General features: G+C 39.1%; 1 protein-coding gene across 3 annotated transcripts in view; it reads right to left on the bottom strand.

Annotated features, from left to right (window-relative positions):
- dlgap2a (discs, large homolog-associated protein 2a) overlaps positions 1–24,577 on the bottom strand; it is a 136,385-nt gene that overhangs the window by 6,196 nt on the left and 105,612 nt on the right. For all 3 annotated transcript variants that reach the window (XM_079631937.1, XM_079631938.1, XM_079631939.1), the window contains 6 exons: positions 19,108–19,176; positions 18,255–18,414; positions 17,239–17,458; positions 9,079–9,138; positions 7,136–7,285; positions 5,675–5,913 (listed from right to left, as the gene is read on the bottom strand). In XM_079631937.1, coding sequence (XP_079488063.1) covers positions 5,675–5,913; positions 7,136–7,285; positions 9,079–9,138; positions 17,239–17,458; positions 18,255–18,414; positions 19,108–19,176 — 898 coding nt within the window. The remainder of the gene's footprint in view (positions 1–5,674; positions 5,914–7,135; positions 7,286–9,078; positions 9,139–17,238; positions 17,459–18,254; positions 18,415–19,107; positions 19,177–24,577) is intronic.

Genomic DNA, 24,577 nt, shown 5'->3' with positions numbered 1-24,577 from the left:
TAGGGGAGGCTCATTTTTAAATAATTGTATTCCTAATGTAATCTGGCATAATAAATAAGAAGGTTTTAAACATTGATTTAGAGAAAAATTCTCTTTCAAGTACAAAAAAATGCCCAGTCAAACTTCCATGCCCAGTCAAGAGCCACTGAGGAAGGGGGTGGAAACTCAAGCCAGGAGGTAATAAACTATGAGAAGTGCATTAAACTCTTGAGAAACTGTTGTTTAGTCAAGTGAACCGTAGCTCCAAACAACTGCAGCACAGACAAAATAGTTTAAATAATTGTGTGTCTGTGTGTGTGTGTGTGTGTGTGTACATATACAGTATATTGCCTATGTAATTGTAAGGATGCATTAAATTGATACAAAAAATGTCTATTTCAAATAAATGCTGTTCTTTAGAACTTTCTATTCATAAAAGAATATGACTGTATCACGTTTTTCACAAAAAAAGTTAACAAAAATATTAATTATCACAACTGTTTTCGACACTGATAATAAGAGACGTTCCTTAAGCACCAAATCAGCATATTAGAATGATTTCTGAAGGATCATGTGACACTGAAGCCTTGAGTAATGATGCTGAAGATTTAGCTTGTTTTGTTTAAATTGTGTGATGTTATGATGTTTACTGTATTTTTGACCAAATGCAGCCTTTGGTGAGCAGAAGAAACACTCTAACCAACCCCAAACATTTGAGCAGTAGTACATATTATTGATTTTATTTTAAATAATTAAGCAGTTATTTCTAACAAGTATCACTAAATGACAATTAAAATGATCTGTAGGCAGTTATAATACATTCCTGAGATGGTAAATATGTTTAATTAGCTAAAAAGACATTGTGTAATAACTTGAATAACTGTAATAACAAACTGAAGGTCAATCTTTCAGGTATATCAAAAAAAAAAGATGCCTGTTGCTTAGAAGTGTCTGTCACTACTAAGAACATCAGACCATCTGAAGAAAGTGTGACTCACACAAGCGCTGGAGAAGGACAGGAAGGGAAGGGTGACCTCTCAATCAGAGAACAAGATGATTCACATCACAGATCAGACAAATCAGCTGTCCCTGATCTAACGGTCAGACCACTGAGAACGTCAGAAAGCAGGAAGGCTGAGCACAGGAATTCTGTTTGAGTGAGTCAGACTGTCAGGCATGAAAGAACGAGGGCCAGGGTATGAGGTTTCTTCAGACACAATTCACTCCATAGGGATTACGGCTAGGTGAGCAGTGCTTCCCTCCACTGTTTGATAATGTGTGAGGTAGAGGACACTGTGCTCTCGGTTGCTTCATAGATACAAAACTGTATCTTGGACTGCAGCACTCTGGAGAGTCACTTCATTCATTGTGTCACATTTAAACAAATCTCAAAACTGGTGTGGTGAAGGTGCAAATGATTGACAGTAACCAGGGGCTGTCAGTGTCAAACTAAAAAAGGACAAAAAAGCACCATAAAAGCAGTTCATATGACTCATGCACTATATTCGAAGTCTTCTGAGGTCATTTGATAACTTTATGTGAGGAAGAAAATGACAAGAAAGCAATTATGGGGCTTCAGGTGACTTGGAATCAGTGTTAATCTTGTCGATAAACAAGTAAAGTTGCGATGTCACAGAAGTAGCAACTGATCTTTTCATCCATATTGTGATGTAGATCTGAGTGAAACGGCTTATCAAAAAAAAAAAAAAATTATTGGATGGAGGCAGTTGCTCCATGGGTTGACCCTGGAAGAGGTGTTAGTAAGGCCAGCAGGGGGTGCCGGGGACATTATACTGTACCAAGCACCGTCCTACGAAAGAAACATTTAACCCAGGTCCTGGCTCTCTGTGGTCATTAAAAATCCTATGGCACTTCTCGTAAAGAGTAGGGGTGAAACCCTGGTGTCCTGGCCAAGTATATTGGCGCACTGGCGCTGTTGTTATGTGGCTGGCGTTGCAGCAAGTGGATGCTACACACTAGTGATGATTTAGGAGAGACACACACCCTCATTTACTGTAACTGTAACGCTTTGGGTGAACAGTAAAGCGCTATATAAATGCCTCATTCATTAAACAGTCAACTACTGTATAATTAGATGCCATTTTTGTCAGAATAAAACTGCCTAAAATTAATTAATATGTCGAAGACATTTGGAAAAAATCTAAAGGCTATTTTCAAAAGTTAATGTACAAAAAAGCGATTTACTTTTGATGCTACACCAAAAAGTAAAAGTATGGGTTTGGTGTGACAAGAGGCGGTGTAAATAATGGCTCAATTTTCAATATTGGGTGATCTATTCCTTTACTAAACGATAAGAATGAGTCAACGCAAAGTAAATTTGGAATAAATTGAATGATTTCCAGCTAGGAAGGAATGATTTCAAACTAGGAACCAGGAAATAGTGGATTATGATCAGTAGACATGGCCGGGGAAATGAGTTTCAGTCAGGCAGGATAAACAGGGAGATGACAACTGTTGTCTGCTTGCTTTTCTTTTCCTGTAGATCTGACCACTTTCATGACACAATCCAACACAGCTCACAAACTACTACAACCATCTACCTGAAAGGATACGCCTTGAAAATATCTGAAAAATATTCACATAATATTGACGTTTAGTGTGGTATTTCTAAATTATACACCAGTCTATCACGCGTCGTTCAACTAAACAGGTAGTCATACTCCAAAACCACATCATTGATCAAATTTTACTACGTCAAGTCAAAAGTGCCACAGAGACACTGTGTTTACACTGTTCGCAGAAATCAACCGATAAATGGCTTACTTACATTTGTCTCCGTATATTAAGTATTCAGCACCCATATCACCCTGTAGCCCAAGACTGGTTGCCCACTGAAGCTAAGCAGGGCTGAGCCTGGTTAGTACCTGGATGGGAGACTCCTGGGAAATCCAGGTTGCTGCTGGTAGAAGTGTTAGTGAGGCCAGCAGGGGGCGCTCACCCTGTGGTCTGTGTGGGTCCTAACACCCCAGTATAGTGACGTGGACACTATACCGCCAAAAGAGTGCCGTCCTTCGGATGAGACGTTAAACCGAGGTCCTGACTCTCTGTGGTCATTAAAAATCCAAGGATGTCCTTCGAAAAAGAGTAGGGGTGTAACCCCGGCATCCTGGCCAAAATATGCCCAGCGGCCTCTGTCCATCATGTCCTCCTAATCATCCTCCTATATATACTGATTGGCTTCATCACTGTCTCCTCTCCACCAGTAAGCTGGTGTGTGGTGGGCGTTCTGGCGCAATATGGCTGCCGTCGCATCATCCAAGTGGATGCTGCACATTGGTGGTGGTTGAGGAGATTCCCCCCCTTCTATGTAAAGCGCTTTGAGGTCTCAGAAAATGCGATATATAAATGTAACGAATTAAGTTAGAATGTCAAATTACACACATCACATTCTCACTTGTATGACGTGCAGTTTAATAGAGCATATTGACCAGTGTACTGTACTCCCAACATAACCAGGATTCAAGTTTAAAGCTTGGCAAGTGCCATGTTTAATTAAAGATTGGTTTTGGAGAGAAAAAATTGGTAAATAAACCACGGGCTGGTAACTTTATTAGAAAATGGAACATAATGCTTGATTAAATCCAGACGTATTAAATCAACTCAAATCAAAGACATGTAAACTAATAAAGTAAACCTGTTGTGACTCTCGAAATCACTTTGACCTTAGTAGAAAATTTACCAACGTAAGTTTTTAGTTTTGTAATTTAACTATTTTCATGGTGAGAAACAGGCTAAACCCCCTATAAATGCACCTAGTTGTTCTCCGGAACTATGTGGGATATTCCTCGAATTAAGCTGCCAAAACAGCTGTTTTTGTAACAGATTTTGTTTCAATGGTCCTGTCCCAAATAGCACCCTTCATGTGCACTTGCGGTCTTGTGAACTTACAATGGCCGTCGCGTATGCATGTATTTTAAGTCCATAAGACTGTAGGGTGTCCCATTTGTCATTTTCGGTTTCAGAAGGGTGCTTTCGAGCGCCCTTTGCCAATATGCGCCTTCAATATGCACTTTTCCAGAGCCCGCGAGCCCTGCAGACTTTGAAAGTGTGGACTCGGAGGAAGATCTTAGTGTTCCAATTGGGACAGGGCCATTGAACAACAGAGACTATGCTCATCTTGTGCAGTGAGTGACAGAGACTTGCTGTATATGCAAGGAAAACAGCTAAATAATTGCAGTCTGGCGGGCAAACATATTTTTTAATAAAAATAATAATGCAAAATTCTGTTTCATGCTCGGTAATAAATATGTATGGACTCAAATCACCCCCATTGGCAGTTAATTGGGCTCCCTCTACGCATAACCTCTAGGGGGCAGTGTGGACAATGAATGGAGAACAGATGCACCAAAGGGCTGAGAGAGGCAAACCCATTTAACATTATTAGGACATGATCTCAACACAGATATTCACAAGGCAAAGTCAGATAACTGCTGGCGAGAGACAGCAAGAGAAAAAGGGAGGGTGGACGAGAGAGATAGAGATGGGGAAATAGGGAGATTAAGGGAAGAAGAGAGAGGGAGAGCCCATTCAGTGAAGCCTGAGTTGAATGTTAATTAATGGATTGCGGTATGATGACTCACAGGAATCTATTTTTAGCATGACAACACAGACGGGAGGTGTATGGGTTTGTATATACTTCAGTGTTTGGACTTCAAAATAACCTACATTGCTTTGGTTAGGTAAGATTCAGTTTGCATGAGTGCCTGTGGGTTACATTTATCATTAGTCAGCACATTCAAGAATATTTTGCTCACAACAGCAGAGAACTAGAAAAGGCAGCTTTCTATTCAGACCAATTAAAGCTGAAGTCACTGAGAAAAACTGCAAAAAAGAAACAAACAAAAAACAATGACTGTTTGCAAACAGGTTTTCCAAACACCCTCCATATCCCATTGGTCAACAAAAATGGGGGGCCCCCAAAACTCATGCTATTGGTTAAGCCAATATTGCTGTTGTCGGGCTGAGAGAAATGTTTCAAGACCACCTATAGACTTCACAATGAAATTAACCTATGAATGGCTTACCTGTGATTGTCTGAATATTAAACAGGGAAAAGATAAAGCTTTTATAATGTATATAATATATCAACACTGTATATATATTTCACTCAAAATTGATAATTCCAATGAAAAATGAAAGTTCCAAACCTGTATGACTTACACCGTGTCTACTCCAGATGTGAGCGGCACAATGTGACGTGACAAAAGACAATCGAACCCATTATAATCAGTGATGTTGTCTACACTGGATGCGACGCAGCGCGACAAATCCCCGACAGTAAACTGATGCCTCGTTCTATTTATGACGTACTCCAAGAACTCGCAGTACGTCTCATAGGAATGACATATGGATTTGAAACAGTCGCTTTGTCGTGTCCAGTGTAGACACAGTTTTACTTTCTTCTGTGGAACACAAAAGAAGATATTGTGAAAATTTCTTTCTTTCTTTTTTTTTGTCTATACAATTAAAGTCAATGGAATTCAGTGTTGTTTTGGACTCCATTGATGATCAGTGTACTGACAAAAAACAGTTGAAACATTCCTTAAAATATTTTATTTTGTGTTCCACAGAAGAAAGAACATCATACAGATTTGGAATGAATAAATTATGACAGAATTTAAATCTCTAAATGAACTATTCTTTCAAGTGGTGATGCAGGATCTTCACACTTCACCTGTATTCCTATTGAAGACCTTGGTGTTTTTAGGTACTCTTCCGCCCTGGACACCAGCACAGCTTTATCACAGGTCATTACTGAGCTGTGGCTGTCTGTGGAGGGGTGTCTCTTGCCTGCCATCGCCATGGCAGCCGCTTCCATGGCAATGGTGACGGCCTTGGCGCTGTCCAGACTGTCAGTGGAGTTATAAAGGGCTCGACCCAAACTCAGACTCAACCCATCAGAACCCCAGATGCCTGTGGGATAAGCATAAAGAGAAGATGGTGCTATTTTGAGGACATATAAAGAGACAGTGAGGTTGTGAATGTGAATGCAATGTTCAGAATTAAAGGAAAATTACTTAAAAATTAAATAAATATATTAGTGGAAAAAAATTCTACCCTTAGTGCGTATCAACGTGATATTAGTATGAAGGAAATCGCTTACTAGCCTTTGCATTCAATTTTACAACTTTGTTACCTGGACAACATAAAGGCTAAAAACCTAAAATGATAAGAACATTACAGCTCAAATTTCAATGTAAGTGCTTTTATTAAATGATAAAGCTTCACAGTTTCCCCAAATTTGCTTTTTTGCATTATATATTACAAATGCCTCACTATAACCAACTATAGCCATGGGGTTTTTTTTAAGCAAGGGGTGAGTGGAATTGTTTTGTGTGGTGATCAACATTACACCACAAATGCTGTCGATTGAGCTTAACTTGTATTTCTATCATGGCAACTCTCAGAGAGATTGGCATGGTAATGGTAATGGATATGGTAATGTTAATGTATTTGGTCTTGACGGTATAGATCTGCCACACTGATGCTGCAGAGCATGTACTGAGACTTGCTACTGCCAATACTTTCACAAACATGCTGCTGTGTGAGCATGTAAGACATGAAATAACCACCGCAGCAGATCTATACAGGTGGAGCTGGGGAAGATGGAGGGTTTCTGAAAGCACGCTGCAGACTTCTAACAGCAAACACTACCAGTATTTGAATGTTGAACCGCAGCTCATTGGCCGCTGATGCAACAGCAACCAATCAGCTGCGCTATGTAGATAACGATGTGATCGCTGCCAAATTAGTTAAGGACCTACTGTATCAGACTGCGCCATCTAGAGTTTCATGCCAGGTTGGTATTAAACTCATTGTTTGCATAGTCAGAAGTATGGAATTGTATTATGTATTAAACGTATGTATTATTTAGTTGTTATTGTAAACTAAAACTATAAAAATTTGTATTAGGGTAACTGAATGCTGCTTTGGCAACAAAATTAAATACATTTAAGTTAAAGTACTAAAATGACTAAAACGGAAATTTAAAAAAATGTTAAAGCTATGTCAGATTTTTATTAAATGAATAGAAAAAATATATATAACCACACAACAAAATTACTACAAATTTAAATTATTTCTGATAATAAAAAAAGAAAAAGCTAATAAATAATACTACAATAGCACTGTCCACCTCTGGCCAGCTGTCCCTCGTGGTAGGCATCCTGCGTGGACTCTGTGCTGCTCTGCGCTGTGATGGAGATGAGGGGTTTCGAGGTGGAACGAGGGGGCACGGGTGGAGGGGTCCTCTTATAGGTGGGTGTACTGGGTGTGTAGGTGACCGCTGTTAGAGGGAGAGGTTTAAAGTCAAATATCTCCTGTACATTAACATGATGGTACCAAATATTCAAGATCGGAGGTAGACCAAATGTAAACCTTTAAGAAACGGCCAACACCATATTAATCTGCAACTATTCTGAATACTGAACATATTGTAGTACAAAAATCTTTAGTGCTGATAATGTGTCATAAATGTGTCATTAATGAGCCTACTGACTTAATTATAGCAAGTTATACAGTACATAATTATAACAAAACCTCCCTCTTCGTTAATAAGGGAGAAAAACAGTGAGAAATAGCACTCTGATTACTCTTGTAAACAGACTGTGAACCCTGCCATGCGTTCTGATGAGCAAAAGGTTATCCACAAATCTTTTTCTGCTCTAATCCACACAGCTGGACCAGGCAGATAAATGGATCTTTGATTTGGATGTGTCCTCTAATTGAGTTTAATGTTTCGAGGAAAGAATGAAATATGCACAACCGTTCAAAAGTTTGGGGTCAGTATGTTTTTGTTTTCCTTTTTTTTTCTTTCTGAAAGAAATTAGACGTTATTCAAAAGTGACAGAAAAGACATTTAAAATATATTCATCAAAGAATCCTGAACAAAATGTATTAAACCCCGATAAACCACCTCTCATCACATCAGCCAACTTTAAAAATTCACAGAAAGGTCATGTGAACAACGGAATCAGGCTTGAATGAAAGAGAGATAAGGAGAGATTAAAAGAGAAAGATGGATCGTAACAAAGAGGAAAGAGGTAGAGATAGAGAGAGAGAGAGAGAGAGAGAGAGAGAGAGAGAGAGAGAGAGGGAGAGAGAGGGAGAGATAGATAGATAGAGAGAGAGAGAGAGAGAGAGAGAGAGAGAGAGAGAGAGAGAGAGAGAGAGAGAGAGAGAGAGAGAGAGAGAGAGAGAGAGAGAGAGAGAGAGAGAGAGAGAGAGAGAGAATGAAGTATGAAGGGCCGAGAATGAATGAGAAAGGAGGAGTGAGCGGAGTGATTCAGCACTGGTACAAAAATAGATGTTACAGCCAAACAAATAACGCAACAGGGACTCATAACTCTCTCTCTGTGCTGCCTGTTTTATCAAATGAGCTAAGAGTGATGACACCGTGCTTTCATCGTTACGAAGAGAGAGGAAGGGAGGAAGGGGGAAATGAGAGAGAACGAGTTTGTGAGAGTGCTTCACACTGACTAAACTAGTGATTACAAGGCTGCAAAAGAACAGTGTTAAAGTTAGTGACACTACTTTCGTAAGTAAGTTCGAGGCACTCAAGAATCATTAGACAGCTGTAAATGGTGAAATCTAGGCAAGGTAGACCTGACCAATCACAATTCAGTATCCAAATAGATGTGAAGAAATTAAACTAATCATAATTCTGTATGCAAATGTAACAGCGTCACTGTCAGTTAGAATATGAATGCAGAACATTCTTATCAATATAGGTCTATAAAGTGCAATTATACAAATAAAAAAAATCCACCAATCAGAGAACTGAGACACACAAATCTTGCCAAAATAATACTTCATTGAATTAATTATGTCATTCATAATGCTTCATGGGATTATAATTTTTACTTCAAATTTACGTTTGTAATGCTGTGATTCACCTCTTAGCTGGTTAGTTTGGTTTGTGGCTTATAACTCTTAAACAAAGGCTGTTTTAAAATTCAGAATGGGGAAAATAATATACAGCATTTCATTATTTTGAAGCAGGTACTTGAACATGAACCCTAGTTGAAGGATGAATATGCTAAGTTAAAGCTACAATGTAATGAAGAGTGGTGTCTATACCTGGTGGCTGTTGGGAAGGACGGTCCACACTGCCTGAAGAAGGGAGATGGAACTGAATTCCTATAAGCAAACATACACATAAACCTTTTGAAGCCAGACCACACTCACACACAGACACACACACACAGATATACAGACACAAACATACACACATACATACATACATACAACATTTTGAGCTCAGTACACAAACATCAAAACTGAATTTTGAATCATGGGATTTGATTTAAACAGAAGCAGTTTACAGTTAGAAAATAAAAATAAATAACAAGACACCTGATGAAAAGTGATCATCATTTGAATAATAATAACAATCAAAAAAATCTTCCACTGTGTGTATTGGAGACCACATACATTAGACCCGAAACCCCTCAAACAAAAACATAAGTCACTTCAACCTAAACTAAACATCTGTATTTTAGTCAGAAAGCTAACAATTTTAGAAATTAGATCATAATGTTAAAACTGAATGCTGCAATCTCATGAAAACTGCATGAGTTCAGTGCTGCTTCCAGAACCTTCTGATCACTTGTTCTTTTGTGTAATGTCACACTGAATTATTTGCAATGACATCTAAAGTGTTACTGCTTGTGGTAATTTGATCAGCTATTAACTTACCTGTAGGGCCTTCGTCAGGAAATTAAAATTATTATTACATCAGATCAAGTAGTATAATAAGGCTTACAAACAAAATGATGCGTACATGTGATAACTGATGCGTACAAGAGCAGAGAGAGGTACTGTAGCTTGCAACAAAGTGTTTAAAAACACCCCTGGTTCACAGTCCACTATGCAACGACCTAAAACAGTTGATGTTCTGATGTAAAAGTTCTTGTTTTATTATTTAATGAAATTAATAACATTCACTTAGTTACAGATCATCATGATTGCAGACATTTAAGTTGATCTCAGAAAAACCAACAATCAGCTGACAGAGGTGAAGATACAGAGAGATAAAGAGGCTCGTTTTCACATGGTTTTTCAGGCTTCAAAATCTCTGTGGTTAATATTCGAAACCTTTAAGTCCAGGCGGTTTCATTCTGAAATTTTGAAGCCATTAAGAAAGAGGAAAAAAATCACAGTGGCACAACAATATTGAGGCTGGGTGGTTAAAAGCCCACATTCATGAGCCAGACAAGGCACACAATGCACAAGCAGCCAATGAAATGTGCAGTACCAGGAAACCCCTCCCCCCAAAGAAACACTGCTTTTACTACACTTAAATAACCCATAAGGCTCTGTCAGGTATTTCCAACCCACTGAAAAGACTTGCAATGACTTAATATAGTGGGGATGGGACCAATGAGCATCTTAATGTGTTTATTTGTTTTGCTACAGTCAGTTTTGTCCTGCACTTTAAGCACCTGTGGGTCTGTTCTAGATATGTACTATATGTAAAACCCACTTTTATTACTTAAGAAATAGCTCTCCAGCACAGCAGAGGGCAATGTGTGGACAATGCTTAAAATAAGGCCTGAGAGCTCCGGTATGAATAAAGGAAGACCTGTTAGCAATGGCTAAATTCCCAATACGCATGCTAATTGTACGATATAGTATATGAGATAAAGATTAGTGTCCACCGAATCACAAAATTGCATACTATTTCTAGTGAATGTTCAAAATATGCATCTGTCTGTGCTTTGTACGTTAATATTTCCCACAACCTCTTGCGCTACACAAGGAAATCGTGGTTGCCGTTTGTAATGACTCTTTGATGCTGTATTAAGACCATTTTATGACCATCTGTATACATAGTTGTGGTATGCAAACTGGGAATTAGCCAAGATATCCATTCTAACATTGAATATTTACAGATTAAAGATATGTTGCCAGATTTAATTAGTAGGGAAACACATTAAAAGTCTCTATAAGCTTTTAAAACCACCCAATATTTGCATTGTTCTCAAAACTCACTGTAAATGTCTGTCAGTTGGTTGGCTGACTAACAAAAAAGCAGAGAGCCCTGAACTTCCAGGCTTTAAATAAATAAATAATCAAGCAAATAAATCTAAACATAATTAGATGCATTAGCTACAACCACTTGATCAAAAAATACTTTCACTACTAATGATGTAAAACTGCAATCTCAACTACATTAACTACTTCAAGAACTACTTCAGTTTTAGTATGACTCTGTCATACTAATTAGATGTAAACTGTTGCTAATAATTAGAATGCTAATAATTTATCACTGTATCCGGTTTCAAAATTTCCTCTGATTGTCAGATACAAGGTCATTGCATTACATTTGTCGATACAAACCGAATCTTAATTGTTAGAGATTGCCAGAGTATTTTCTTTAGTACCCTGATATTCCCTCGCATACATGTACATAATAATCTTAATAATACAAACAGACTGCTGATTTGACATTAATAGCTTCAGTCACCATATCGGCACAAATAAACTGGCAACTTATTTTAAAGATGGGGAGCTCTCATAGCAGTTAATGAGAGCTGCGTGTGTAATGTTATTCATATTTGCAGGAAAGATCACTGGATACAATAGGCCGTACATTTAAAATAATGCACGGGATCACTGGGGAATATATTATATGTGGAAATAATAAGTGGATTTGTGAATTTGCAAGATTAGCATCAATTTGTAAGAAGTGTGCACGATTCATTTTGTTTAAAAGGCTACAACTGACTGTACAAGTATACCAGTCACCTCAAAGTGCGTGTTTATACCACAGGTCTTCATTCCTTATATGCAATTTTGTGGTCTGCAGATCTATATCGCATTTTTAAATAGACTTTAAAACAACCCACATGCTCAGTGTATGTTAATGTAATCCCAGCAGATTAACAGAGCTTCAAACATCAGTAACTAAATCCCTTAAATGTAATTCACCTTAAGAAATATCCATTTAATATTAATATCTGATATATTTCCACATATGAATATGCCCAGAAAGAGAATCCAAAAATATCACATTCAACATGTCCTATTTCCCACCAGAAGATCTCAATAAGATTTGAGAAAAAAAAGAAGAAAAAAAAAAGAAAAGAAACAGCTGTCACTTCACAGAGTTCCGTAACATAGACGTTGTATCTTTGAAAATTTCACAGTACTAATCTGTCCTCCACTTTAACAGTGAGACTTTGGCTCTGAAGACAGAGTAAAATGGAATAAAGGATGCCATCATTCATACCAGAGAAACAACCACTACATTACATTCAGAGAAAAAAAAGATTATTAAAATCCTTAAAATGTATCCAAGCGATATGCAGTTGTTTCAGGTCTTTGGTCGACATCCACTTCATACTCTGTTTTGTTCCATCTGAAAAAGTATTCTCCCTGCCCCCCATCCTCTCAGAGCATGACCAATGAACAGATTTCTGGTTTAACCAGGACCAGTTCACACAGAGATTTATTTTACAGTTTACTCTGTATTTCTAAAGTTCATTGGAGAGAGTGTCTTGACTGGAAGTCTTCGTTCTCTGCCAAAAAACAATCACAGTATTTACTAAAATACATTTCAATCTCTGTAAAGCCAGAGAGTGTCCTTGGAGAGGAGAGAAGTTCAAGGTGACTCACCAGTTTTGCAGTGTAAATAGGTACTGAATATCTGAAGTACACTAATGCAGTCCCATTGCAGTCATCAGACATCTTTTAGCTACAACCCCTCTCATGACTTCATCCATGCCTTAATTGTAACAATGTCTTATATCCCTACTATTTTTTTCTTTGAACACTCTCTACTTCACATTCTCTCTTTTATAATCACACACACACTGGGGAGACAGACCTGTAAACATCTTGCTACATAACCTAACAGTCTTACATTCTCTCTATAAATATTATATATGATTTTCTATTGCACACCCCGTGTAGCTTCATGCACTTTTTGGTGAGCTCAGAGTGACAGTGACATATAAGACATCACTGAATTGTTTGAGTATTTCTTGTGGTAAATTTCCATACTGGCACTCCGTGACATTGGCTGCCGTCCACGTGCTTTCCGCTGCCATCGAATCCACAAGAAATCCCTATCGGATAGTGAATGAGAAGGGCTGCTTATGGCTGCTGTTCCCTTTGGTGACCCATTATCGCTTGTTTCACTCTTAGATACGTCTAAAGCTGACTGGAGCTCCAACAGGGATAAATTGAAGGGGTGCACAGTCGCTGGGTCTATGGTAACAAGTCCAGGTGGATTCAGCTCCTGTGACGTTGGTTCATCCATGCTAGTGACTTCAGGATCAAACGTATCTGACTCAACCGAGCACAGAACGGCAGAGTAGAGAGTCTCAGACTCCAGGTGAGCTGATTCCACAGTGTCTGGGAAATGTATCATTGGGTAAGGAGAATCTACATTCTGGCCATCTTCTTCTTCAGAGTAGGACTCTGGGATGTTAATGGCACTACCCTCTTCAGCAAAAACCATGAATGTTTCCTTTTTGGACCACAAAACAAGAGCCTGAGAGTCTAGTTCATGTGCAGATGGCTTTTGATAAGAAGGAAAATAAGGTTCAGGACTTGCTGGGTTTGATATGTCAGACTCTGTTCGGGATTCAGGCTCTGGAGTGGCAGGTTGGAGATAAATGGTGTCCAGTAGTTCTGGAAAGGGTGGTTCTTGTTCTGTAGACTCACAGGAATATTCATAGACAGTTTCTGGGGTTGGAGGATTTGGCAGAGCCAGATCTACAGGACCTGGGCTTTGAGAGCCAGAAACATTGAGCTCAAGAGACTCTAAACTTGGCCATTTTAAGTCATGAAGATTCATAGAATCTGGGGTCATTGGACTCAGGACAACAGAGTCCAATTCTAGTGATGTGAAGTCCATAGTTTCTTCGTCTGTATGACTCAACATCAATGGTTGCATGGATTCTAGAACTGACTGTTCCTGTGTAGACGTGCTACCAAGGTTCATTTTATATGGACCAGGTTGTTCCGGAGATTGTTGAGAGGGCCGATCAAGAGATTCATGGGGTGGAGAGCCAGTATCATCCGGATCCAGTTTAGGCCACTGTAAACTGGCCAGGTTCACTAGTTCTATATTTGTGAAGTCTAAAACAATGGATTCCACATGCTCAGGAGTTGACGACTTCGTAAAGCAATACAGTTCTACCTCTGGCACTGGTTCTGGGGGATCTGGAGGAGTCATTGAGTCCGAATCTAGATCAGGCCAACAAAGTGACGCTACATCAATAGGATCTGGAGGGGTAAGATTAGCAAAAGTAGGGTCATCAATCTCTGCTAATTCAGAGTTGGGGTCAGTTTGAAAAAATGGTGAAGAGGCCGAGACGTGCAGGACATGTTTATCTGCAGGTTCTGAGGGAGACATGGAAAAAACATTGGGATCAATTGGTGAGGGGCAGTTAACCGCTGCGTCTGCTGTGTTCTGTCGCACCAGTGTCTTGCTTCCTGCCTGGGTGCTGACAGACACTTGAGGAGCAGCTGTCTGAGTTTCCCTTACCCAGCTCGGTGACCAGGTGCTGTAATGTTGCGTAAAGGTGGAAAAGTTCATGTTAAAGGCTCTGAGTTCTGAGCACAGATCCTTTCTGAGATCGGCTAACTCCTTACGCATGGCTGACACATCATCCCTCCACTGCTGGCTGATGGCCAGGGCTAGATCTGCCGTCTCTTGGACACTTGACTGAACAGGGCGCGGCCTGATGGGCACGTTCGTTTTCAGCGGGGGTAACGAGGGAGACGTGGTGGGTGAGCTATTACCATAAAGGGTGCTGGATTCATCTCCTCTCCCGCGGAGGCCCGTATCCCCACAGGCCATGGAGGTTAAGTCTGGCCCCTCGCTGAGTAAATTGTCCTCATTAAGCAAACCCGTGCCCTCCAGCACATCATTTCCCTCTGGAAGAAAAATATAAAAATGGCAGTGTATATAATGTGCCCAGTGGTGAGGCCAGCTGGGGAGTAGTGCTGTTTGCAGGCTCCATTTAGAGTTCAACCAAACACGTGTGAGCCAAAATCAGTTTCAGGCCAGATCAGGGTTAAATCTTTTTTGTGTGAATGATGTTATCACACGGGTCTGATAAAAATGTTAACAGTCCATTGCAGGGATATGGGAATTAATTATTTATAAGAAAAAGAGAAGTATGTACACACTTTAAATGGAAGGGCTTTGTAAAATTGTACAAATTGTTTTGAGGTTTGCTCAGTATGCAATCTCAACTCCCTGTTTTTAGGTGACGGGAGCTAGTTATTGTGAGTTATTGTGATCACGCTAGCAAACAGATCCCATTTTGACTCACAGCTCTGTTATTACTCTGCCTTCTCACTCCATACTTTATTTGCATATTCATCTCTCAAAGCACAAAACAGAGAACTGAAGCCTGAGGACACCTGCAGGGGATAATAACAACGGCATCTCATAGAGCATTACCAGGTCCCTCTGACAGAGCAGGTCTGTGCTTTGTGCCTTGAAAGGAGGCAATTGCGAGCAAAAGCTTTCTTCTCTTTTGTGTGTGTGTGTGTGTGTGTGTGTGTGTGTCTCAACAAAGCAGGTATGAACCCTATTGAACATGAGAGGTCCAATGACCAGGTCTTTACTGGGGGAATCATTGTCTTCAACCAGTACCTCGACACACAAACAGCCAAATTCAAACAAAAAATTAGCTCATTGCTTTATCAATAGTTTAACACATGCAATTTTTGAGATCAGTGATTGTATTCTTTGAAATATTCCTTGCTGTTGCAAACACTGTTGCAAAATATGAGAATTACTATACTGGATTTAGTCAAATTAAGCTCAAAATCAAGTGTTTTAAAAGAGATTCCTTTGTGAGAACGCCAATATTGCTCGTTATACTGCAAGCATATTTCAGTGAGAAGGCAGTGCAAAAAAAAACGCCAGAGCATATTTACTCTATATTTTCTGTCAAAGTTTTTTGGCCTTAATTCACAATAACACTAAATTATATTTTTTCAGGAGGCTTGTTTCACCACTGACCCTTAAACCACCTGAAAGCTCAAACGCTCAAGCACGGCTTCAGTTGTGGACCCTGTGGGAGAGAGAACTCAAAACTGATACGTTTAAAACCAGCTTCCACAGCCGGAAGAGAAAGTGAGAGAAAGTGAGAGAAAGAGAGAGAGAGAGAGAGAGAGAGAGAGAGAGAGAGAGAGAGAGAGAGAGAGAGAGAGAGAGAGAGAGAGAGGTAGAGACTAGGAAATGTGCGAGAGTGAGACAGAAAGCCCACAGAGTGACAATCATCCGACTGAGAAACATTTTGGGATCGCAATACACACCACCTCGTGTCTCCATCATTGCTTTTCACCCCCTCCCTGTCTGTTAGCCAAGAGTCAACTGAGGCAGAAAATAGGACAAGGTAGAGATCCAAATTGAAAATCTTGAGAGACAAAACACACAGTGGAAGAATAAAAAAGGTCATATCTTAATTTGGACACAATATTACAAAAAAAAATTGGGATGTTTCACTTTTCACCATTTTATTTTTTGCCACAATATTTGGGGATTGAATTCAATAGGGTTCATATTCTTATGCTCTGAGGCACACCAGCACTTACCTCTGGGTTTTGAAGCCTTACACAAAACAATCACTCTGCAGTAAGCAGTTCACATGCATGCATGCCATGCTACATGTAAAACGATGCATTCATTCAGAAATAATCATATGAACAGCTTTTCCAATGATCTGAATCTCTCTTTAATACGATTCATACGATTTCATAGGGTTCAGCATTTACGCTCTTAATACTGAAGTCATGCAAATTTGAAATTCATGAAATTATGTAATCACTGAGCTCAGCTGAGTGCTCTTGTTTTCAAACTGACATTTTCTTAATTAAATTGCTCATTCATCGTTTTGAAGGTTACAATTGCATTACCAGAAACTGTATTCATAAAAACTGATTCAGGTACGCCTTAAAGCTCAGAATCAGAATCAGACTATGTAAAATCAAGTTACTCATCAGTTGGCCATTAACTTTAAAAAGGACATGTGAGTCAAATTGTGAGTAAAACAAAACGTCAATTGTAATATATATATATATATATATATATATATATAGCATTCACAGCTTTTGAACTATTTTTGTATTGTTAAAGGCAAACCTAAGTCACTGAATACAGTAAGTTAGTTATCTGGAATACTGCTACTGCCACAACTCCTGCTTTGAGACAAACACAAGCTGAGACTAGACAAAGGTGTGCATGGTTATCCACAAGGAAAGCTCACTTACCTGTGGTGGACCTGATGGTGGAGGTTACAGTTGATGATGTCATGGAGGGGACGCAGTCATCGTCCTGTGAGAATCCAGCCTGGATGGCTCGCAGGTAACTGTGGCTGCGTGTCCTGAAGCAGCCCGGCAAGTCCAAAGCATCCATTGCCTGAGACTCCACCTCGCTGAACACGGATTCACACACTGACTCAAACTGTCCATTAACCTCGGTCTCGCTCACCTGCAGAAACAGAAAAACCGAGTCAATATATCTCAGCATGTTTCTTCTAACCATCCTCCCTTATTTTATATCTGGCTGCTTTCTTCCATTTTCATGGCTTTATTTGCTGTTAGGCCTATTTATCCCTCAGTCCCAGTGTTCAGTCTAATCTTATCTACACAGGACTGTACAGTACGTGAGATAAAAATTGTGATATTGTCACGGCAGAATCTCTGCAGATCAAACATTAAGTCTTCCTGCAGAAGACGGAGGAAATGAAATGCTTTCTTCAAATCCTTCCCATTCCTGAGCAATAACTGGTTAGATCAACTTGAACAATCTGAGATGAGCATCTTTGTGATAAAGCGATATATCTAGTTAAGCTGAACTTGCCTGATAGGATTCTTACTAGCCATCAGATTCCCATTTAGCAATCTCTAAAATCCAAGATTGCCATCAAGTTCCATTGAAAGGGAATTATCCTCTAATGACCACAGCAAGCCACTGATGGTGCTTAGAAATCCAGAGCGAGAGAGCGAGCGTGTGTGCAAAATGAGGGTCCGAAGAAATAAAAACCATGTTGTAAGACCTCAAGACAAATCAATACAACCCACATTACTTCACTTTCAGAGAGATTTAGATGTTAGAGGATGATAAAGCGGGCTATTTAGAAACAGACAAACACAATAACACTATATTGTATATAAATGGGAACATGGGGCCAAAATCCTCCGTGTTGTGTTTTTCTGCACAGTTGACGAGTGTGAAAAACCCTAGGTTACTTTAAGCTGTGTGAAGCCGAGCAGATGTGACTCACCTGGCTGACTTGGCTGACGCAACTGGCCTGGCTCAGGGTGCTGACCGCTCTCATGTAGCTCTGGTTCCTGGAGCGGAACTTCGGCGAGTTGTAGTTGGGAGACGGTTCCAGTGTGATGCTGGGATGGATTTCCCTAGAGGTCTGAAGATGGTAGCTTTGACTATGCAGTGAGACATGCAGTGAAGATGACAATGAAAGGAAGAGAAGGTAATAAAAAAGAAAGTGAATTATATACTCTATCTATCTATCTATCTATCCATCCATCTATCTATCTATCTATCTATCTATCTATCTATCTATCTATCTATCTATCTATCTATCTATCTATCTATCTATCTATCTATCTATCTATCTATCTATCTATCTATCCATCTATCTATCTAGAACTAAGGATTACTAGTGTACATAAAGGATCATGTAACAACTTTTACATTATTTATCTATTTCATTTACAGCCATCCTCTCTTTCTGATTCAATGCAACCTAAAAATGGCATTTCGATTGGCTGTGCTGAAGCATCCAATCAATGCAGTAAAATTAAGCACAATGCAAATTAGAGGCTACTTAATGAGCCGCTGTGCCTGGGCAATACTCAATACTACCTAGAAAAAATGCAACATCGCATGACTCCCCAAAAGAGGAAGACAGAGGAAAGAAAAAAAAAGTAATTCTATTTCACAAAAGTTACTCAAAATAACTTTAAAGAGATTTTATAAAGAGTTATAAAATTAGTTTTGAGCTGTCTTTCCTGAATAACTTTTATTTAATGACTTTTATTTTTCTAAGCATGCATCAAAGTCTACACTACCTTTGCAAGTTTTGAGCAGCTAAGTGTGTGTCTGCTCATATTCACCTTAAATCTGCAGTGATATTGGTGAGGTATTTGACCATGTCCCGGCTTGACTTGTCCAAACGGTACGAGCTGTGAAGAGAGGTGAAAGACTTTTAAGGGTTGAAATAATGATTGAATGACACACCAACAAGTTGATTTTTGTAGAAAATCTAAATGGTGAAAGTAACAGTTAATAAAATAGTTTCAAACTCTGGTTGTGTCTTTCGGAGTTTGGGATTAGTTAAATAATCTTTCCCGCACAATACACACTGCAGCCATTCCCCTCCAGGAATATAATCACACGTTCTCCCACTCTCTCTCAACTCCAATCTCCTGAGATCTGCAGAAATGTGCACACAAACACATTCCTGAACCCTCAGTGTAGATCGTGGTGACATTTCTGCTGTGAGATTCTGCTGGGCAAGTAAGAAACAGACCACACAAGCACAGCTCAAATGATTACCATTCAGCTATTGTTTAGTTTCTGGAGAGCCAACAGACAAAACCAAGGCTCATTGGAATCTGAGATCTTAGTAAGAAAAGATGGTTGGAGTGTTTGCTGATGAAGTTACAGAGCGTGAAGAGACTCTTCAGGACGTAGGGACGGATTTGACGCTGCTGTTGGTGATGCTTGAGCTCTAAAAATCAATACAATCAATGTGTCTCCCTCGGTTTGCACGGTGTGAGTCCTTCTCTGCTGCTGCGGGGGACATTTCTAAGGCTCTGCCTCATGCTGTAACTACAACACATTCTGAACCGCCACAGTTAAACTGCAGAGGGCAGATGTTCAGCATGTGTAAGCTCATCTCTGCAGGGAGTTTCATTAGAGATGTACCACGTATTAAGTTATTTTGAATCTTTTTTTAAAGAAAAGGAAAACGATGCATTAATTTGCCAACACAATGAACTTTTCTCAATGTTCCCAGCAGGTTGTTAAAAATCTAAGTATATTACAAATATACTAGGAGATTGCAAAGGACTCTAAAGCAGTTATGAGTGGGTTGCAACCTTTCATGGTGCCATTCGACACACCACTGCACTTTACAGTGCTGTATTGAACTGATGATCTTAACACTGATTGGTGATGAGCTCCTCAGAATGTCAGTGTATCTCTTCATTTTGCTGAGCTTCTGCTGGCTGTGTGTCGTCAGCTCCCTCTTACAGTCTTCCTATATTCTCTGAGGATTTCCAACAGCGGGTCTGGGCCACGCAGAGATAAATGATGCTGTTTTGAGTGATCAGCTTGCATGCACTCTAAAAGCTTAGCATGCTTTGATATGTTGTCACTGCATCATGACACCCCCTGCCCTGCCAAATCTGCACTGTTCCATCAGAATGTACTGCTGTTCTTTCCATAGTGGAAAATGTAGCATTCGATTCCAAAACGTAGTGAGCCAACCTCCAGCCTTTTACTGTAAGACTGCAAAGTTGTTCTAAAAGGATTGGCCAACGATATTACAATATTTTATACCTTTTAAAATGGAAAAACAAAAACAAATTCTAAATACATCTAAAAACATAAATAAATAAAAAGTCAAATTAAAGGGCAAATCAAGGCTCCAAAAATATAGAAATATATTGACAGATGTGGTGTGCCGACTTAATTTTTTTGTTCTATTTTTCATTATTTCTGTCAGGACCACTATCGTCAAATACGATGGACAATTAGCTTGGATCCAGTTAGGATTGGCGGTATGGTTCCGTTCTGGGGGCGAGAACTCCCTGCGCATCCATGCAGCCTAGCAAGAGCAGCAATAACCCCCCTTAGGGTAAACAGAACAGAACCAACATGAATGTATGCAGATATATCGTTAATTCAAGATTTTAAGTACAACATAATTCGAGAATTTATTCTGATTCAAGGGGAATCAGAATGCCAAATCCTGACTGGACGAGAGGAGGATCTGGGGATGAAGGAGGGTAATTAGCTCCTGAGAAACGTGATAGCTGCTGATAATACTGAAGGAGCTTATACAGTACTGTATATGTATAGAGTGACAGGCGTCATATTCCTATAGGTAGAAGTGAATCAGCTGACGAGAGCTTGACTAACGTGACCTGCCAGAACTGACGCTACGCGTGATGTGCGTGCCTCTGTTATGTGTTTACTATAATTAATAATTGTCTACAACAAAATAGAGAGAGCTTTGGTGATAACTAAGCAAATATTTAATTACTACCACAGTAATTTTGTAGATATTGCATGATGCTGAGATTCTGTACTGAAACTGGTGTGGGTGTGGGAAGCCCACAAGAATGTGGGAAACAGGTTGAGCATTTGTTTTGTTTTTGTAGTTTTGTCTTGTACTGTTGTTTGTTTGATGTTGTCTTATCTGTGTTGTATACTGCTTGTGTTTCTAGGACCCCCTTGAAAATGAGATGTTACATCTCAAGGGGCTATCCTTTCAATAAATTCAAATTCAAAAATATTTAATTTCACGCTAGAAATGACATCAAAAGTGGGACAAATAAGTAATGATTCATCTATGCTGTTTTCAAAAATCCATTAGATAAAGGTATCTCAGTAGACAGGATACTTTGAGTAGAGAGATCACTGGATTCAGACCTGCCTTATTGCTAGTCCTACTTCTGTAAGCTGCCTGTGGAGGCTGCGTTTTTCAGCTTTCGGACGCAGCCATTGAGTCTTCAGCGTATCAGTAATCTACAATCGATCGGGCAATCAGAAATGCTTAAGCATGCATCACACAAGATGGAAGATCAACAAGAGCATATTTAGGCAGATTGCTGGCCTACAACATCCTTCTGCACATGTTGTTTGGAGCTGATCAGATGGCCTGTTGAATCTTAAGCTTGACTCATTTTCTCTAGATCCAATAGCTCGGTTTGGATAGACATAAAGTGCCAGAACACGGCCCAACATTTAGTTTGTGAAGAATAATCTCTTGAGTGTCTGCTGAGACGTGGACCAAAGGATCTCCAAAGGAGTGAGCATTACATGCTAGCTCTGAAAAAATAAAGACAGATTAAACTAATCTTGACATTTGAATACCTAAAATGATGTATTGGAAGTGCAAAATAACAATACAATAGAAAAAATTAAAATCAAAATAGCTATTAATTAAAGGTACACTGTAACTTTTTTGTTCAAAATTAACTAAATTTAAATAATGAGTTATTACATCATGTACTGTATGTTGATTCACTAATACTATGACTATGGTAAGTTAATATATATCTTATATTTTAGACCCGTTTAGGACGGTTTTTGCAGGAAATTGTGTACAAACGTAACTGCATACTGTACATGTCTACTTTAGGTTGTCACAACGAGCGAGAAAGGTATATATGGAGCACGCTAAATTTCTAACCTTTGGTGAATATCCCCTGTTAAAAAAAAAAAAAAAAAAGAGAACGCAACAGAGCTTGTAATAAAACGAGAATTAACATTGGATTGGCTTTTTGGAGATGGCAAGAAGTGAGGGATTTGAAATTTTGTAAAAGCAACACAGATACCTTTTTTTATTACTCAACAAAGTATAAGGTATTTTATTGAACAGCTAAATTGGCATATGTAGCTCACTAACAGAGTTCATTGTAAAGCATTATCAATTGTGAAGCTTTATTTCATTATGGGTTGTTGTAGTGCTGTGCTGAAATTTATTTTCAAGGAAGTACAGTGTCTATCAATGGGTATAGCTACAGTAATGTCTTCAGCCAGTCAGCTTAAGACCCTTCCTATCTAAACTGGTTATATCTCTTAAGCCTAGTAGTGAATAATAGCTTTATGAGCAGTAGGATAACCATAGTCACGCAGAGACCAAGCACAACCAAAACAATGTTCTGTTGCAAATTACATGCAGTTGATTTTACATAAAAAGTTAGTATACCTTTAAAATAGTAATTTACTGTCTTCTACAATCAGAATGCAGCTTGATGATCACAGTGACATCACACTATTCTCATACTGTGACTTACAGTGTGAGTACGTAATATGAGCATATGAGCTCATTGTGCATTGTTGAGCAGGTTGAGAGGAGGCAGTTCAAATATCAGTCACTGGGGGGACATTCTACTTCCTGTTTCTCAACACTGGAATGGAAAAACGTGGATACTGTACGTTTGTGTTGTGGACTGAGGGTGGAATTGTTCAACTGGAAAAATGGTGAGTGGTCTTTTTAATTGCTATTCACATACACTCATATGATATTATAATGCCAATATGCTCTGTGGCCTGGCCATGTGTTAGCAGAGTACTGGCACATGGCCAGCCATCTTGCCAGCTCAGGTGTAGAATCACCTGGCTTTGGTTATCAAACCAGCTGAGCTAAAAAGGCCGCAGCTGGGTTGCATATCAGTATTTATGAATTGTTAGGCCTCCTATACCAGATCATTACTAGTAGACTACATTACTAACGTGATCATTTTTCAATATGTCTGTCTTTACAACCACACAGAATGCAAAATAAACAAAGAAACTGAATTTTCGAAATACTTTCATGTTGGAAATATATGAACTTCTATCTACATGATGTTTGTGATACGACTGACCAATATTATAAAAAATTTAGATCACAGTGAACTCACACTAAACTAACAGAATGAGAGTTTAACACAATGATATCACAGTGGTTTCATATGGTGAGCTCACAGCATGAGTGCACTGTGAACTCACATTGTGACCACAGTATGAGTGTATCCTGTAAGTTCACAGTTTGAGAACATAGTGAGTGCGCTGTGAGGTTATACTTTTCGCTCGCTGTGACCTCACATTGTGACCACATCAGTATCCTGGGAGCACATGGTGAGATCTCTGTGAGATCAAATGGTTGACTGGGTTGGCTTTCCGCCGCGCATGAATAAAGTTTTACAGATAAATATATTCTTCTTGGTAGAGATTACATTTCAACACGTTTAAACATAAATCATTATTTAAAAGTCCCCCTGTGGTAAAAATCCAGCTTTTAATGTTGTTTATATATCTATTGTTTAAAAGCTTTAAGACAAACCATGTGCAAATTCATAAGTCAGCACCATTGCTGATTATTTTCTCCTTAAAACTGCAGTGAACATCGCTGGTGTTTCTGATCGTCAACGAGTGGATCTCTGAGCTGGTGCGAGTGAGTGGAGGCGGGGCTAATTTGCATATCCATAGAACCGCGTATACTAAATGAGGCAAGGGTGTAGAGTTACAGTACATTCAAGCTATTTTAAGGCATGAATAATTTTTTTTAAGGAAAAAACTTTTAAATATGTAATTTTGATGATCAAAGATGAGTTTTAAGGGATACAAGTATTGACTACATGGGGACTTTAAGACAGATTTGAACACTTTTTATACTTATACTTCTAATCATCTTACCCATAAAGATATTAATTGCGTCTTTTCTTAAAATGGCAACAAAAAACAGCTCTCTGGAGAATGAATGAGGTCTACTTTTATTAAAGGGACTGTGAAATTCTTAAAAGCAGCCAGTGCTAATAATTTCTTACCTGAGTGTGACGCAAACTTACACTGCAGCTAGATATAATG

The sequence above is a fragment of the Phoxinus phoxinus genome (assembly GCF_949152265.1).
Source record: "Phoxinus phoxinus genome assembly, chromosome: 13".
NCBI lineage: Eukaryota > Metazoa > Chordata > Actinopteri > Cypriniformes > Leuciscidae > Phoxinus > Phoxinus phoxinus.
The sequence above is the reverse complement of the archived record's forward strand: the minus strand, read 5'-3'. Positions and strand labels throughout refer to the sequence as shown.